This window comes from Clupea harengus, unplaced genomic scaffold (assembly GCF_900700415.2).
Source record: "Clupea harengus unplaced genomic scaffold, Ch_v2.0.2, whole genome shotgun sequence".
Classification (NCBI taxonomy): domain Eukaryota; kingdom Metazoa; phylum Chordata; class Actinopteri; order Clupeiformes; family Clupeidae; genus Clupea; species Clupea harengus.
The window spans coordinates 1-18135 of NW_024879976.1; the positions used below are offsets into that span (position 1 = coordinate 1).

At 40.9% G+C, this 18135-nt stretch overlaps 2 protein-coding genes across 2 annotated transcripts; both read right to left on the reverse strand.

The window, feature by feature from the left end:
• Nucleotides 1-3483: 3483 nt before the first annotated feature.
• Nucleotides 3484-6927, reverse strand: LOC122131015 (sialoadhesin-like). The gene is made up of 5 exons (XM_042705912.1): nt 6740-6927; nt 6367-6603; nt 5768-6103; nt 5428-5658; nt 3484-3764 (listed from the first exon to the last, which is right to left on the reverse strand). Exons 1-5 carry the CDS (start codon nt 6861-6863, stop codon nt 3484-3486), a joined length of 1209 nt encoding a protein of 402 aa, XP_042561846.1. The 5' UTR covers nt 6864-6927.
• Nucleotides 6928-13923: 6996 nt separating this feature from the next.
• LOC122131016 (B-cell receptor CD22-like) lies at nt 13924-16744 on the reverse strand. The gene is made up of 4 exons (XM_042705913.1): nt 15836-16744; nt 15210-15530; nt 14390-14581; nt 13924-14210 (listed from the first exon to the last, which is right to left on the reverse strand). The coding sequence occupies exons 1-4, from the start codon at nt 16062-16064 to the stop codon at nt 13924-13926; spliced, it is 1029 nt and encodes a 342-aa protein (XP_042561847.1). The 5' UTR covers nt 16065-16744.
• Nucleotides 16745-18135: the final 1391 nt, after the last annotated feature.

Sequence of the window (18135 nt, forward strand, 5' to 3'; positions counted from 1 at the left end):
TCTTTCCAAAATCAGGTAGTCCACTTGTGCTGCCAAATGAGACAAACATTCCTTCAGAATATGTGGTCCCATGTCGAGTAATTGTTGTTGTCAGACAAACAGACATAACATTTGTGTACTTCCGCTTAAGTGCCTGCTTTATACTGTTGTCCAAAATATCAGTACAGAGAGTAGAAGAACTGTGAACCTCAAGGTTTGGCTTGAAAAGGCTGGGCAGCTCAAGGTAGTAGCCAAACATAAGTTGGTGTCTCTTGGCTAATGTCAATAAAATGTTTTTGAAATTGTTCACATCACGCACAACTTTTTTAAAAAAGCTGTGTTTACCCTCAAAACGGATTGTACAGAAGTTCAATAAAGGACCAAAACAATGAATGAGATTTGGATAATGTTCGAGGTAATGGTGTTTTGGTTTCAATGTGAAGTTAGGGAACACCTCTAACAACAGATTCCTGTGATCAGATATCTTGGATTCCAAAAAGCATATGGTTGGGGTAGTGAATACAGATAAGGAAATAAGTTCAACAATCAATTTCAAATCCAAAATGATACCCCATGTCTTATCATTTTCAGGAACTAAATGACCAACCATAAGGGGAAGTAATCTGAGTAGTGACAAATTTTCGTGTCCGTTACCTCCAATTGAGCCAGTTGTTTTAAACCTTTCTTGTATTTTCTGTGGACGGTTGGTTTTGTCTTTAAACCTGTATGGAAAGTTTTGGATGGCATAATTAAGGTCATCAAGAGAAAAACAGCCCCTGCCAATTAAATCAGTCAAACACAAACTGAGCTCAACAGGAACCACCCCCTCTAAAAGGTCATGTAGAACGTCGGGTGGGAACCCTGTTGCTGAATGAAAGTGTTTTAAATTGTTTAAAACACAGTTAGCCTTTACACCCACAACGCTCTTCAGCTTTTTATCCCTACTCAGAGCCAAAACATTTTCGTCCACTGATGCTCTTGTACGAAGCGTGAATGACCCATCTTTCACTTGACTGGTCTGAAAATCCTTCCGGCTTCCTGAACAAAACCTACAGCATTTATCAACAATGAAGCATTCTTGGAAACCAGCCAGTGAATGAGCTGCTAAGTTATCTGCTGATACAAAAGCAACTGTACCCTGAACACAGCCCCCTAATCTTTCTATGTATACACCTTTGGTTTCTAGTTGCTCAATGTCTCTAAGAAGTGGCTCTAGAACAGCAGAATATCCATATGTTTTCACATCAGAAGTATGACACAACAGAGCAAGATTGATTGATGTTAAGGATGACCTATAAAGAAGGGGTAGGTTTGCCAAAACCCAGTAAACAGCACAAATCTTATGTTTTTTCTTTGAAGTACCTAAAGGGTTACACACCTCAAAATCATCAATATATAGCCCTAAGGCAATTCGGAACACACCTGCAGAGAAAAAAATGTTTTCTTGGAAATATTTCCCATCACGAAAACTTTTATAGAATCCACAATTTGACCCAACATCTTCGTCTAAGGCCTTGTCAAGGACATCATCCCTATTCAACAGCTCTGTCAGAACAGGTAAAAGCGGAACATGAACCTCTTTCCTGCCCTTTGCTGAATCCAAAAAGTACTCCACTGGCTCAATAATCTTAAAATTTTGCCTGAAAAAAGAAGCTCTCTTATGTTCTGTGCCCAATTCACCAGATTTTGACAAGAATGAAAGTGGCACTGACTTATCCAATGTATCCGCTATTAGTGTAAATGTTGATGGCTCTAAACTGATGTTGTGCTGGGAAAGTACTTGTTCTATGGACTTCTTGCTTAGTTCCCCAGTGAGCACACTAACCTCATAAAACTCATCAATGATTTCCTGAGTGGCTGTCTTTGAAACGTGAAGAAGCGTTTGCATGCGCAAGAAAAGGGATGCCAATTTACGCTGCAAACACACCTCATCAGTAATTTCAACATTTTCTAAAACATCTGCAACAGGCTCATTGAAACTAAGCAAATCTGTATTGTCCTGAGCTTCCTCACCATTCTCACATAAATGGTTGCGTACCAACTCAAGTCTTAAATTCTTTATGCCAGCAGAACTGTGATAACGACTAAGATGTCCTGTAAAGGTGGAATATACAGTTGATTGAAATGAGCAATCCTGGTAAGGGCACTTCACGGTTTCCTTATTTTTCAGATGGCTACGCAAATGTGATAAATACTGTTTAAGGTTACAATGTTCACAAAAGCTGCACAATGCACAGAGTATTTGAAAAGTCAGTGGATCTGAAGACCCTTTCTCCTGCTGTTTTCCATGTTGCTTGAATAAATGTCTGTTAAGGTCAACTTGCCTTCGGAATGTGAAAAAACAGTCAGTAAAGATGCAAGGCAAGGGGCAAAAACGGCTGTGGTGTCCGTGCTTCAGAGTGTAATGCCTTCTGATGTTTCTCTGATTGTAGGTTGAAAATGGGCACAATTTACAAGTCCACTTCATGAATACGGCATCATCATCTGTAACATAGAAAAATATATATAATATATCTGAGATATATGTAAAGCATTAATACAGCATACATTATGATGAACTAGGTAGGCTATCTAGATCTAGGTTTCTTTAATAACCTACATTAAACATGATGAGAATAAAGTTGGTAGTCGTTGATAATTCTTAATAGTGTCACAAGAATACAACATTAAATAATAGCCAGCAGCGCACATTTCATTTTTTTTTCCGTTTTCTTACTGAATGTGCTACCATTTCTATGTAAGGAAACCTAAGCTTCTGCCTGGAACTATGTAAACGAATATATATCACCTCTCCTGATAATTTATTTGATTAAATTTTAAGTTGTTAGACAGTTGTCAGTGTTGGGGAGGAAGAACTAACTGGCTGATGGTCAAGGCAAGCATAAGTTAGCTACCCATTGAACATAACCATTTGAATAACTCGGCTTAAGCAAAAAACAACGCCTCCGAAACTGTTTTTGTAGGACACATGAGGAGGAATAACTATAAAGGCTAGAGGAAATGTTTTCTTCAAGACTATATTACAACATCTAAGATGTCAGTTGATAGCTAGCTTTTGCTGCCATGACTAGCTATCCTAGCTATCCTTTGATATACTATTAAATATTTCGCTCAGCAATAATATCCACGAATCCAACCGTTATTTAATAATATAAAATAGTTCTATTCATTTAGTGGTTGTGTTCTTAAGTTTACTCACCACAAGCGTTGGATGGTTAAGGATTGGATGCAAGCTCATCTTCCTCCGTGTGCTTTCCTTTGAACAAGGCAGGTGGTGACGTGGTGAACAGAACTGGCGATAGGTGGCAGTATAGTGCATGCGTAGGCCAAGTTGTGTTAAATTGCTTTTTTTTGTTGAAACAACTACATGCTTGTTCATTTAACTTAGAATGAAGTTGAGTCAGTAAAAACTTAGTATTTCTTTTTGTTTGGACAAATCCAATAGACTTTAGTTATATCAACATAACAAACACACTTGAAACAACTAAATTGCAGTGTCATTTTTTACAGTGTAAAGCAGTATTCCCTAGCGTCTTCCTCAGTCAGATCCTTCAGTCTCAGTGTGTGGTCACTGTTATTCCTCTTGTACTCCACACGCCTTTCATATGTGTGGTCCAGACTCAGGTCCTCAGGCTCTGTGTTTGATTGTTGCTCATTAAACCAGAATTGGTTCGTGTGGCCTGCTGGGTGTTTGTACCTGCAGCTGATGTCCACTGAGGACCCCTTCAAAGCACAGATGGCCTCAGAGGAATAGGTCACATCCCAACATTCCTTACCAAGGATGCCTGAAAGAGACGTGTTATTTCAGTTACTTCAAGGGCGCCGAGTCCATAAACTCATAACAGAACAGAACTAACACTAACAGTCATAACCATAGTGATATCAATGGTTATAAGAAAGTTGTTTGTCAAAAATATTTTTTTTTGTAAGTGTAATGAAATCACAATTCACCTGGCATTTCGAATCGGTATAACAACAATAACAAAAACAACATCAATTATAATAACAACAATAATGATAATGATGACATTGGGCCTCATTGTCGAACATTTTCTGAAGTTTCTTCTGAAATGTTTCTTACGTGCTTCGGAAAAAAAACGTAAGAAAAAGACATCCGACAAATTCATGAACGTTTGAAAATGTGTTCCTACGCAGCAGAAGTGTTCTGAGCTGTGCCCCACCGGAAGAGTTTTTAAATTTAAAGCGCGTTCTCATGCTCCTGAATTTGCATACATACACGCCCCGCCAGCTCCTTATAAGGGCACGCAACCGTAGTGACGTTTGCAGTCGGAATCAACCGACTCTACACGAAATCAACTCATAAACGAGTCATGTCAAAGCGGAAAGCGAGCACCGTCGAGTAAACGCAGATCTAACTTTAACGGTGCAGAGGTGGACCGCTGCAGGATGTAGATGTGTCCATTCTATTCCACTATATCAACGTGATTGAGTTTAGTGCTTATTTATTTATTCACTTACATTTGCAGTGTTCGTGTACATTCACATTTACATTTAGTCATTTAGCAGACACTTTTGTCCAAAGCGACGTACAAGGGAGAGAACAGTCAAGCTACGAGCAATAGAGACCTAGTGTAACAATAAATACTACTTTACATAAGATATAGAAAAACGAAATATAAAATAAAAACGAGGTGCAGGAATGTAACTGCTGTAAGTGCAAGTTAAGCACTAGTCGAAGTGCTAGTTAGGAAGGGAGGTGCTCTCTGAAGAGTTGGGTTTTCAAAAGCTTCTTAAAGGTAGAGAGGGACGCCCCTGCTCTGGTTGTGCTAGGCAGTTCGTTCCACCAACGTGGAACTACAAATGAAAATTCTGGATTGCCGTACTTGCACAGACGGCAGTGCCAAACGACGCTCACTAAACGAGCGCAGCATTCTGATGTAGTCCTTTTATTTATTTTATGACATTAATCATGACTCTACATGTGAAACGTAATTGTTAATGATACAAAATATTCTCGTAATTATTATTATTATAATAATTATTTTAATCCGAAGATGTCTGCTGTGAACGCAATCACCAACGATTTATCACAAATTCATTAACACTTCTAGCACGGAGAGTTTTCTTAAATGCGATTCCTCAAAAAGCTAAGGAATCGCATTTGAGAAAACTCTGGCCGAGTTACGACTGCTATTTCGAGTTCGGAAAGTCTTCCGAAGTTCAGAAGAATCCCAAATGAGAAAACTTTCATGAATGCCCTATGTTTTCCTAAATCCAATTCAGAAGAAATTCCTTCTTAAATTTTTCTTAACTGCGTTCGAGAATGAGGCCCAATATTCTTATTATAAATATTTTAATAATAATAAATGCCACATATTAGGTAGATCTGTATAATACAGAATGTTTATGTGTATGCAAATGCATATATATTGTACTCATCTCATATTCTACTTTTAGAAAATATGTTTTTTGTTTTCTTTTACTCACACACAGCTGTAGAGCGATGATTTTCAAAGCCCTTTATAGTACAAGAGTAATTTCCTTCATAGTAATTATATGAAGAGTAAATGTCGATGTCTGGCCCATGTTCATTCCGTAGAAGTTGACCATTTCTGTACCAGTAGTAATAAAGCGGAGACGTCCCTCTGCAAGAGGTGCTGCATGTGGTTTTTATCCGATATCCTGTCACTGTATCTGGATCTACCGTCACCTGCAGGTCTACAGCGAGAGTAGAACATATAATATGTCCTGTTAGACAGGTTTCATTCTTAGTCATAACATGGCAACATGGCTGTACACCCTAGCTCTGTGAAACATGTATAATCACCTGTGACCGATAGTCTGATTCCTGTTTTGGCTTTTATCCAATTTGAGGAAGTTGTTTTAAAAGTGTACAAATACACTCCTGAGTCACTGTCTCTCAGATCCTGTATTGTCAGGCTGCAGTTAGATGAGGTGGTCTCCAGTCGGCCTCTGAACAGAGGGTCCAAACTCAGGGGCTCTGGCTCTCCACTGGAAGGGCTTTCTTTGTACCAGTGTCCTCCTTTGAACTGATGACCCCCAGGGTATTTGTAATAGCAGGACATGGCCACTGATGACCCCTTTAAGCCACAGATTGCCTCACTGCTGTAGGTCACACCCCAGCACTCCGGACCCAAAACACCTGCAGTCCCATCCGAGAAAAAGGCATTGATGTAAACTGTATTGAAATACTGTAGATGAAGTGCTTTAGACTGATTACATTGACACGACAAAATGTCTCTCGATTCCTACAACAGTAGTAGCAGCCACTCCTCAGATTAAGCAAAACTGCTGATTATAATTTAAATTTATCAGAGTATAAATCCTCTCCTTAGTATGTCTCTATATCAAAACTACTATATTTCACAATTTCAAAATCAAACGGCAACAAAGAAAAACACTCACACACTGCAGAGGATGTTAGTCGGTTGCCAGCAGCTCTGACTTCACACCAGTAACTGCCCTGACTCTCAGAGCCATCAGCTGAGTCTATGACTATGGAAGCCTCATCAGTGTACTTTAGATATTTTCCATTCCTGTACCATGTGTAGTAATCCACAAGACCCAGGGTACAGGAGGTGGCACAGGTTACATTTATCCACCTTTGTGTGACTGATGTAGGATCCACCTTCAGTTCAGCATCTGAGGGGAAGGCATGCACTACTGTGAATAACTGTTGCTGTTAATCATTCATGTTACATACATGTTACAATCAACATAATCATAATCATGTTAATCATAACAAATGCTGTTCATCATTCAAAGAATGATTTCTCACCTGAGACCACAAGAGCAATTCCCGGCGATCCATGAATCCATGCTGTTGTTTTCCCATGTGGTGACGCCAATGCTTTAAATCTGAAGTAGTAAACGCCGGCGTCCCTTTCTGTCAGAGTTGTCATATGAAGATCACAGGAGGTGTCAGAATAAGGGCTCCAGACTCGGTCTCTGTACTCTGGCTGCAATCTCAGATCCTTCGGATCACCATTAGAGTCGTTGACTTTGTACCACTGGCCTTCTCGGATGCCATAAGGTCCAGGGTAGTAAGAGCAGGGAAGGACCACTGAGAACCCCTTCAAAGCACAGACACTCTTCGATGGGTAAGTCACCCTGTAAGGGGCCTGACTCCAAACCCCTGGGATAAGAGGGGGTCATGAGAGAAAATACTTTATCAGGCAGAAACATGTGTCTCAAAAATGTGTCCCTTGTCCCTTTTTGTTGCATTATTTCAGCATGGTCACACAAACATAGCTGTAAGAAGTACAATGAGAGACTAGTAACTCAATCAGTTTATCAATCTTAGCTTTGGAAAAACTGTAAAATAGACTAAGAGAAGATTTTCAACCGCATTAGATCAGAAATATCAAAGGTCAGTCAAAAGTAAAAGTATAAAATTGAGGGCACTCAGGTTATCCATGGCAACCATAAAATCAGGATTAAAATATTTCATACCATAGAAGAATATAATACATCCCGGGTAGAAGACTTGCATGATAGCTCGTCTACAAATGATTGTTAAACCTTCAAATATTAAGAAAAAGTACAACCCACGACTGTGCAAAGGCAAGTGTTGCATGCATTCGCCAAAAAAAACACTCTGGATTTTAAAGTGCGCACCCACCAGCAGCAAAGGAACCACTTCTGCTTTCTGAGGCTGCACAGACACTGGGGAGGTGCCAAGTGTGAAGATTAGAAGTTGTGGTTGAAGCCGATGAGGGAGGAGCTGAAGACACTGAGAAAGAGCGAAATTAAAACGATTCCTCTTTTTGTCAGCGGCCCCTGGCGTGGTGGCACCTTCTAGGGGGGTGACAAGGGTGGGGGGTGACGAGGGCGGGAGGTTACGAGGGTGGGGGGTGACAAGGGCGGGAGGTGTTACACTTTGTGTGCAAAACACAGACACGCAGCAGCCTCCTCAGTTCCACAGGCCAGCCAGCCAGGGGTGAAAACTAGTAAGGGACAGAATTAAGGGGCCTCACGCTTGCCTTGTTTTACATCATCAGATCATTACTTCAACTGGCTTTCTCTACTGGTAGTAAGCTGTTTTCCTACATACTTTCATACATACAGACATATGGATAAATATATGCATACGTAGCCACATATATACACTAAATCTATACATCTAGGCCATCAGACATGAAAAGGTCGGCACACATATGCACATACTGTATATGCTCAAAACCATACATGCTTACATATATACCTACAGCACAGACATTCACCACATACATACAGTACATACATACATACACTATATACACAGGCCCTCTTAAAAATGTCCGCATAGAGGGTGTATACCCTAGCAGGGTGTATTCCAGTGTGAAAACACAGAAAGATAGAAATATGCCGTGTGCAAAACGGTGTCAATGCTGAGCCTACAGCCACTTGCTGACAGACATGTCAGCTATTTTTAGGGCCAACGGAAACTGCTGTGTCAGTAGTAGGGGTGAAAAGGGTTCACTTTCAGATAGGATGAACTGAAAATGCAAAACTAGACTGAGTCTAGGGTTCTTCCTCTCTTGATATGAGTCACTTGGGTGACTTGGGTGCTCTCTGGTTGCGGTTTGTGTTCCAGTAAAAAAGCAAATTGTGTTCTTCGTGTTGCTCTCCAGATACAGGGTGCAGCCACGAGTTGACTGATTGTTTTATTTACTCCTATTGTGGCTAAATTGATGGTCACAGGAAGTGAGTTTATGCATTATAGACGAGGAAAAATGCTTTCTTCAGGACGCTTTGCATCTCTTTATCTCCTCTAAATACATTGGTAGATTTAGAAATGTGACATATCAGTGGTCAGGTTAATCCAGGACCATAATAATTAAGACCTTTGTCAGGTTTTTAATGGCACACACGACACACTGGAACACACACGTGCATATTTCCCATCCTGGACCGTCCTTCCTCAAGGACCCCCCAGGAGCAGTGGGCAGCTTTGCAGCGCCCGGGGACCAAGTGAAGTGAACTGTCCATCTTTGGTCAGGGATGGACATGAGTTCTGTTATTTTGCATGTTTTTACTGTTGGGGAGGAAACCCCTTGTGAAAACGGGGAGAACATGCAAACTCCACACAGAAAGGCCCGGGAGATAGCCCACCTGAGCACTGTGCACTCTGGGGAGGACCTGCCCCCCAGAGCCAACAGCGCCCCATGCGGGAATCGAACCCATGGCCTTCTTGCTGTGAGGCAGCAGTGCAAGCAGTGCAAGCAACTGAGCCACCGTGCCACATGAATAATCTGATATTAGGTAACCATGCATACGCGTAAATGTTTGCATTGAACCAGCCTGAGGGACACTAAGCAAATAATGCAGAGAGGATTGGGAATGATGGACTAAGCAAGATTTGCAAAAAGGTCATTGCACTCAGAGGAAGCTTTTCCAATCACAGTTCTTTACCTCAAGTGAAGTGTGAACCCTGTCCTCTCCCCTAGTGGATGATCTGAGTATTGCATGGATAGTCCAGAGTCGGCCCTTTCCCAGTGGAGACTGAAGGTATTGCATGAGGATAGTTTTAGCCTCTCATTGTATCTGATCTCAGTGAATCCTTTAAAGATAGAAGTATACACCCACATAACATGCCTTACTCACACCTTACTCACACATAAAGGTAGTCCTGTGTTAATGATATCTACAATCTCTACTGAGCTTGCCTGTCATATAATGGCACTCACCGTGGGAAACACGGCTATGCAAAATGTTGAACCTGACCCCAAAACTACCGGGTTCACCAAGTTCCTTCTTGGACATTGCGATTCAACACAATCCTTTACTGAGAAGAAACAGACCTATTGCAATGAAGGCCTCTTTCACCGCTAAGATACTGAATATCTCTTATGCATTTATTGGAAACACAGCATGGTAAGTAAACATACAAGTCAACACAAAAACAACATTACAAAATATTTTTTAATAAATGTCTTTTACACACACAGGGGATACACTAATTTCCAAAAAAATGGAAACACACACACACACACAAGCAAAATGTATCATAATCATAGTTCATTACATAAAAGAACATAATACCATATTAATAATCTGCATTAAATTTGTATTTCAGCAAGTACGCAAATGTGGCATGAAACCTATCAGCTCCTCTTTATCATCACTTTCAAAATATACGTTTGTTTAACTTATTTCCATACAAAAGCAACTTATGTGATACTTGCTATATATTCATCAGATAGGAATGTATTTTGTGTATGACAGCTGAACTACAAACAACCTGGCTCCAAACTACCTTAAGGAATTAATTGTCCCCTATTGCCCTCCAAGGCCACTCCGTTCCCAGAGTGCAGGCCTTCTCGTAATTCCAAGAATATCAAAAACCACAATAGGAGGCAGCGCCTTTAGCTACCGAGCCCCCCTCCTCTGGAACAATCTCCCTGCCTCCGTTCGAGATGCAGACACCCTACCTATATTCAAATCGAGACTAAAGACATTCCTCTTCAGGCATCCTATAGCCATAAGTAATTGCGTCAACTAAGCCTAACCTTAACAAAAAATACGTAGCACATACACACGTAGGGTACACACCCGCTCTGCCCCTGACCGTCTTGGGTGGGCCTAGGGGCTGAGCAGGGGGGCCAACAAGGCCAATCCCAGCATGGAGGTTGCCCTGCCCATTCTGGTGACGCGCCTCTCATCTCTCACTCATGTGATGCTTTTCCGTAGGGCCTCCACCAAGTCAACGGGAAGGTAAATACAAGGTAAATTAAAAAACAGTTCACCAAACTGTTAGGAAACGCCCGAAATAGCAACCGCTAGCAGACTCAAAAAAACATATGCAACTAAATATTTTACCCTATTACATAAACCAAACAAATCTAAACACATGCAATACCCCCCTAATCAACTAAACTGGGCTACAGACAGCGTATGTTGTACCGTGAAGGAGTGCGACAGATCCCGGGTACAGCATACGCCGCGTCCTGCGACTGTCACCAGAAAATTGGGCACTGTTGTGCACCCCTACAAAGCTTATGACTAAAATCTAAATAATATACTAAATAATATTCCCATACACCTAGCCAGGCAGTCTATTGCCTACTGTAAATCTACTACCCAAAGGTATCTCCTTATCTGTTTCTGAAATAAATGTCTACGAACAAAAATGTTCTTTCTCCCTTATAGCATGTTCCAATTGCTGATGGATGTGGAAACATTGCTCCTCACCCCCACTACTCCTCATCTACGCTCATGGACAGCCAAACTCTACCCACTCACTCTGTTCTTTTCTTTCTCTCCTAATCTAGATCTTCGCTATGGGACGCGGCTGTAGTCTCTTCACCCGATCCACCTGTAGAAACCCTTGGAAAATTGCACCCACCGCCACCGGACTGCCGTACACTTACTCTACCCCATACCCTATGCTAACATTTATATACAATATATATTATTGCCACCACCGACATGTTTCTCTGTCCCTATCCCCCTTACCCCTGTAACAGTAACCCTAGTGTATAGTGTATACCCACTAAACTGGTCTTGTTTGTATCATGTACTTAACACCGGATGTCTGTATATATACAGGTATTATCTACATCTACTAAATGCAGGCTGTGCACAACACTTGTTGGTTCCCTTCCCCTTCTGCCACACAACCCTCCCCCACCCCCCCACCCTTCCAATCTCCACCCGCCCAGCCTCAAGCAGATGGGTCCCCCCTTATGTGCCGTGGTTCTGCTTAAGATTCCTTCCTGACTAACAGTCATTGTGCTTGCACTAAGGGGGTTCAGGCTCTGGGCTCTGTAAAGCGCATTGAGACAATTGTATTGTTATGGCGCTATATAAATAAAATTGAATTGAACTACATAAAGCCAACAAGAAACATTGCAAATAAGTAAAATATAACTCAAGCATGAAAAATGAATGAAATTGAGAAATTACTCAAAAGTGTGTTCCTGTATCTCAATAGCAAGAGATCAAGATGACAACACCAAGGTCATGGGGTACCCAGGGAACACATACTGTAGGCGGGTGAAAAATTATATTTGTACAATACTGAAAAAGGGGTTGGATAAAGCAAGTAAATGGCTCTTGTCATTCATCTTCAAATCCAAATTCACTCACACCTGTGATGGTACAAGTCACCCCTGTCTCCATGCTGTTGATGCCACTCACTGCTGATATCCTCAAACTGAAGTAAGACATACTGTGGTCTCTTGTTTTCATTTTCTGGCTTTGTTGATGGTGCTGTAGATCGGAGTATTATCCTCAGTTCTGCAAAAGAGCACAAATATGATAGAACATGATTATGACAGATTTTAGACATTCAGACATTTTCATTAGCTAGTGCACATTAGTTTGTCTCTAGGACCCATTTAGCTTATTTTGACAACAAAATAGCTGTGACATGATGAAAAAGTAGCCTTAGCTTAAAAGCTGTGCAAGCCTTGTGCTCTTGACTAATTTTACAGATGCGGTGAGAAATTACTGTTCTAGTTTGTCTAAAACTAAAACTAGCAAGCTATCGATGTAACAGCAAACAGACTAGCCTCACATTCACAACGAACAGCAGAGCCATCACCAATATAAGCTACTTGGCTCACTACCTGGTGTAGTTTGGTCACAAACATGTGGTGACACCATGATGTGCCTGGAGTACATAGTGGACAGACTCAGTTACTCACTGATTGACAGCACAGGAGGGACTGCGGAACTGCACTGAAGCGTAATCAACATCCTCCTCCTTTTCTTGGACCTGAGGCTGCATGGTTGGGGAGTCTGGAGCCTTGTCCTTGCTTTTGGCCTTGAACTGGACACTGGCGTACAGGATGCCGTCTTCATCTCCTGAGTCCACTCTCTGTACCTGGTCAGACATGTTTTCATACACAGGACTGGCGTCATCCTTCTAGGGGTTTACAGACAGAAATAAAGACAGATGTTATGTAACAGGGGGGATTATACTTTGAATGCACAACAGCAGAGGTTGCTGGACCTCTCAAACAAAAACATTAACATACACACCTGCCCATCACCCACCCTCCCACTGGTGCTCTTGGTGGATGCTCCTCTCCTACTTCTTTAAAACATAAACAATAAAAAGACATACAGTGCAATGGTTTTGGTACAGCGCTGTAACTGGAGGAGAGAAACTGACTGTATATTTAAAATAGAAAAATTAAAAACACTTAAACAATCACCTGCACACGAACACAAGCCCCAATATGAGAGCCACTACTGGTATAATCCCCAAAGCTGCAAACAGTCCTCCTGGCACACCTGCAGGAAATATGGCAAAAATAGGATACATCAATTATTGTGTCCCTCCAATCAAGGGATCAATTAAGATATTGATGCACATACACACAGTACGTACATACATACATATATACACACATACACACAGTACATACATACATACACATATATTTCATCAACTGTCTTCTCATTAAAGTTTCATTTCTGGCAGATGTTAGCATAAGTTAAGAAGTTTGCATAAATGAGCTTCCACAGGGCTATGTGAATGCCCAGATTACTGAGAGATAGTTGTTATCCAAACTTTTTAAGAATAATACACATCCTTAATGTAACAGATATTTAAAATATTAAAAACTTTGACAAAATACCTGCAAAAGGCACTTCAATTTCAGAGGACTTATGACTGCCATATTCATTGTGTGCTACACAATAGTACAATCCACCATTTCCAGAGGCCAACAGAAAGCTACTATTATTCAATGTGGTTATAAGAAAAGAGTCACTTCCAGTCTTCTTGTACCAGGTGTAGTTGTGCACTGGTGGGTTGGCATCACTGCTGCAGGTCAGAGTCACTGAATCACCCTCCACTATGTTACCAGAGGGACCGATTGATGCAGAAGTGTTCTTTGGGGGGTCTAGTTGAAGGTGTAAAAGAAGAAATAAAGTATGAATGAATAAGTAAACACCTCAAGGACTAATATGTTATTTATTCAAACTTCTCACAATAGTATGGGGTCACTGTAATCAGAGATATGTTATCTTCTAAAGTAAATAATACTCACAGTGAACATCCACCAGAACTGCTGAAGAATTACTGGCTCCAATATCGTTCTTTGCTTCACAGTGGTAACTGAACTCAGAGCTGATATTAGTGATCTGGTTTCTCCATCCTGATCCCTCCATCGAAAAGGTTTCAGCCCTTTTCATCTTAAACCAGGTGTATGTGGTCGCTGGTGGGTTGGCATCACTGGTGCAGGTCAGAGTCACTGAATCACCCTCCACTATGTTACCAGGGGGACTGATTGATGCAGAAGTGTTCTTTGGGGGGTCTAGTTGAAGGTGGAAAAGGAGAAATAAAGTATGAATGAATAAGTAAACACCTCAAGGACTAATGTGTTATTTATTAAAGTTCTCACAATAGAATGGGGTTACTGTAATCAGAAATATGTTATGTTTTAAAGTAAATAATACCCACAGAGAACATCCACCAGAACTGTTGAAGAATTACTGGCTCCAATATCGTTCTTTCCCTTGCAGTGGTAACGCCCACTGAACTCAGAGCTGATATCAGTGATCTGGTTTCTCCATCCTGATCCCTCCATCCGAAAGGTTTCAGCCCTTTTCTTCTTAAACCAGGTGTATGTGGTCGCTGGTGGGTCGGCATCACTGCTGCAGGTCAGAGTCACTGATTCACCCTCCACTATTTTACCAGAGGGACTCAGTAATACTGACACATTCCTTGGAGCATCTGTATGAAATAATTAGATCATGAAAACTATTTTAAACAAACTAATTTCATCATTCCTATGTACTCTGTTTCACAAACAGACACATGTAGTCTAGTAAAACAATAACAACTTTAGATTCCTTAATTCTTATGAATATCAGGTGTCAAATGTGAATTTATCTTTTCAATACCAGGAAACTTAACTTCTGCTAATTTATAATCTGCTAACAGTAAACAGAAACTGATAGAATGTAGTTATCGTACATCTCACAATGAGAGACACTGCAGGTGATGGATGATCCTCGTGTCCACTTAAAGCACAGGAGTAATTGCCTGAATCCTTGCTGCTGACTGAATTGAGGATGAGAGTGTTATCTCTCATTGTGGGTTGGTTGGAAACAAGCTTTCTGTCCTGATACCAGATGTAGGTGGGGTTGGCATGTGCAGAACATGAGGGGTTGCAGGTCAGTGTCACCCTCTGTCCCTCTGTCACTGCAGAAGGACTCATCACTACCTGCAGAGCTGAAGGGAACAGAACATTATATCCCCTCATCACCAACATGACTGTATACACATTAGAACCATGAACACACCTACTTACTGGAAACTGAGAGTGTGACCCCAGGACTTCCAGAGAACATCCCTTTGGAATCATCTGTTATAATCCTAAACAGATATTCTCCAGAGTCACTCTCTCTAAGACCTTCCATCCTCATGCTGCAGTCATTCTCTTTGTTTTCAAGGAACTTGACTCGACTATTCGCCTTCTTCCTTAAATCTTCCAGAATCCCTGGTTTATGCCAGAATGGTTCAGTGACAGTTAAATGTCTGGGATGTTTGTAAGAGCAGCCCATGTAGACTGATGACCCCCTCACGGCACAGATACTCTGAGAAGTGTATTCCACGCTCCAGCAATCCACACCTGAAACAAAGTGTAGCAGCACTCAGACCCAGCTAGATCTTCCATCCATTGTTTTTATTTCTTCTTTTTTAACTTGTAGGTGTCATACATGTCAAGGTGTGTGCACCCCATTTTGTTGTCATTAAGTTGAGATACAGACAGGTTACACAGGGTAATAATCCGGCACATGACAAGGGAAGACCAAAAACTATCTATCTCCACTTATCCATTGACATGCTATCTAATGTCAATGGATAAGTGGAGACATCGTGATGGTTATTTAAATTCTCAAAAATAAACAGTAAGAAATATATCACGGAACTTACACACAGCTGGTGAGGGATACCCCTCATGTCCCTTTAAAGCACAAGTATAACTGCCTGCTTCGCTTTTATATAGTGGGTTTATGGTCAGTGTGTTTCCAGTGACCATGTGTTGTTTGGTGAAAGGCTTTTTGTCCTTGTACCAGATGTAGGTCGGGTTGGTACCCGCAGGGCAGGTGGTTCTGCAGGTCAGTTTTACTTCATCATATTCTTCCACTTTCTCAGGCTGCATCTCCACTTTCAGGGCTGTGTGTGGGAACAGATGATTTTACTCTTTTTACATCTGAATGCATCAGCTTTGCTGTGATTGTGTGACTCCTGATTTAACAGAATACCTGTCTTAGTTACGTTACTACCCTGACATTACAATCTCCTGTTACGACCCCCTGTGCCCACTGCAGGGCTTGTGCCGTCACTGTACAGACAGGGCAGGCCTGGTGGTGCTAACTGGTCCATTGTGCACACCTGTAGAGGGGTGTGGATATGTAATTAAAGGGTTCCTGTCTCAGAGCTTGGTTTTCATCCAAATTTCTAATGAGAATTTTGAACATTCGAATAGGAGATCTCAAATTGAAACGTTTGAGTGTTGCTGTTAAAGCTGCCCTGTTAACCTCAAGTTTTGAACCCACAGCTGTTTACAACTCCTCCTTTTAATTTGAAGGACACAGCTAATGGAAAAGCTGGACAGATTCTCATTTCTTAGAGCTGAATTTTCACAAATGCACTTAAACTATGCTCATTAGTTGGAGGCAAACCCAGTTATGAGGGACCTTTCTCTTGGATTAGGCACTTCCTCCCCCTTTCTCTCCACTGTTACACTGTTCTGCCTTCAGTCACTGATATAGTTATTTCTTTTATGGCATGAACTAAGAAGAAGTAAAGGAGACTTTTGCAGGTAATCCATAGTGTGTTGTCGTGTTAAGTGTTTTGATAAATAGACATACTGTTTTGAAAAATTGTTACAGAGCAGACACCTCCACATCTGTAAGATCTAATTAGTTTAGCTGAGACGTCTTGTGTGCTTTCTTTTCATAAAATGACACACATGCTGGCTGTCAGTGTTACATAATTACCTGTCACAGACAGAGTCACCTCTTTCCCAGCATATTTTCCAGCGGGATCATCCGTTAGAAATCTGAATCTATATTTCTGGGAGTCTTTTTCTGTCAGATCTTTAATTTTCAGAGTGCAGTCATGGTCTTTGTTCCCCAGATATTCAGCTCGATTCCGATAGTCTTCACTGTCACATAAATCTTCAGGTTCCTTGTGTTGCTCCCATTTCACAAACCAGAATGCATTATCGACTTTGCGCTGTGTGGGATAGGTGTATGTGCAACGAATATCCACTACAGACCCAGTTGGTGCACAGGTGTCTGTAAAGGCATATTTCACATCATACTGTTCTCCCAAAATGCCTAAAAAAATACATGAATTCATTTTATAAATGTTTGTCAATAAATTCACTTAAATGTTGAAGAAAACTGCAACAACTAAAATCACTACATACATGGTGTTCTGCCTTTTTACAAAGCCATAATGTAAACCTCACACAAGTATCTCTTAGCCCAGTTCATACTAAAAGCAGCATTTATGAATGTTTAGTCTCCAGTGTAATTACACCTTCAATCAGATGCAGTGCAATTCTATGAGTAGCCTACTATAGAATTTGATAGTCAATCAATACAATGTTAAACTGGTGACCATATAGGATTCGGGTAATTTAAGAACTTGCTAGATTTTCAGCCCAGCAGTGCAATAATGTGTTTGGCGGGAAAGTTTTCACAGAGCAACGACCACTGGCATGGACCAAAAACAGCATATGAATATGGGCTTGGTTAAAAAAAAAAAAAGACAAAATGAGGAAGTTCAAAGCGCACTGCATGAAGCTCACTATTTGTATCTGTTATGCATGTAGAGTACAGACAGAATAATATACAGTGCCCTCCGCAATTATTGGCACCCCTAGTGAATATGAGCAAAACAGGCTATAAAAAAATATGTATTTGCTGTTTATCCTCTTGGTCTTTCACTCAAAATATTCACAAAAATCTTACCTTTTCATTGAAGTAAAACTATTGAAAGAAAAAAAAAACTGTTGACATTAAATAAATATTTTTTCCCAAAACATGTGTGCCACAATTATTGGCACCCCTTAATTTAATGTTTTGTGCAGCCTCCCTTTGTCAAGATAACAGCTCTGAGTCTTCTCCTACAATGCGTGATGAGGTTGGTGAACACATGGCACAGGATCTGAGACCATTCCTACATGCAGTATCTCTTCAGATTCTGAGGTCAACGTTTGT

Excerpts from the sequence above, each read along its gene's own strand:
- LOC122131015 (XM_042705912.1), bottom strand. The coding sequence starts at position 6,863 with ATGACAACTCTGACAGAAAGGGACGCCGGCGTTTACTACTTCAGATTT. Across the intron at positions 6,604-6,739 it reads AATTGCTCTTGTGGTCTCAG|ATGCTGAACTGAAGGTGGAT; the intron begins GTGAGAAATCAT and ends CCTTCCCCTCAG. Across the intron at positions 5,659-5,767 it reads AATCAGACTATCGGTCACAG|ACCTGCAGGTGACGGTAGAT; the intron begins GTGATTATACAT and ends CTCTCGCTGTAG.
- LOC122131016 (XM_042705913.1), bottom strand. The coding sequence starts at position 16,064 with ATGCAGCCTGAGAAAGTGGAAGAATATGATGAAGTAAAACTGACCTGC. Across the intron at positions 15,531-15,835 it reads GTATCCCTCACCAGCTGTGT|GTGTGGATTGCTGGAGCGTG; the intron begins GTAAGTTCCGTG and ends ACTTTGTTTCAG. Across the intron at positions 14,211-14,389 it reads AAAGAACGATATTGGAGCCA|ACCCCCCAAAGAACACTTCT; the intron begins GTAATTCTTCAA and ends ACCTTCAACTAG.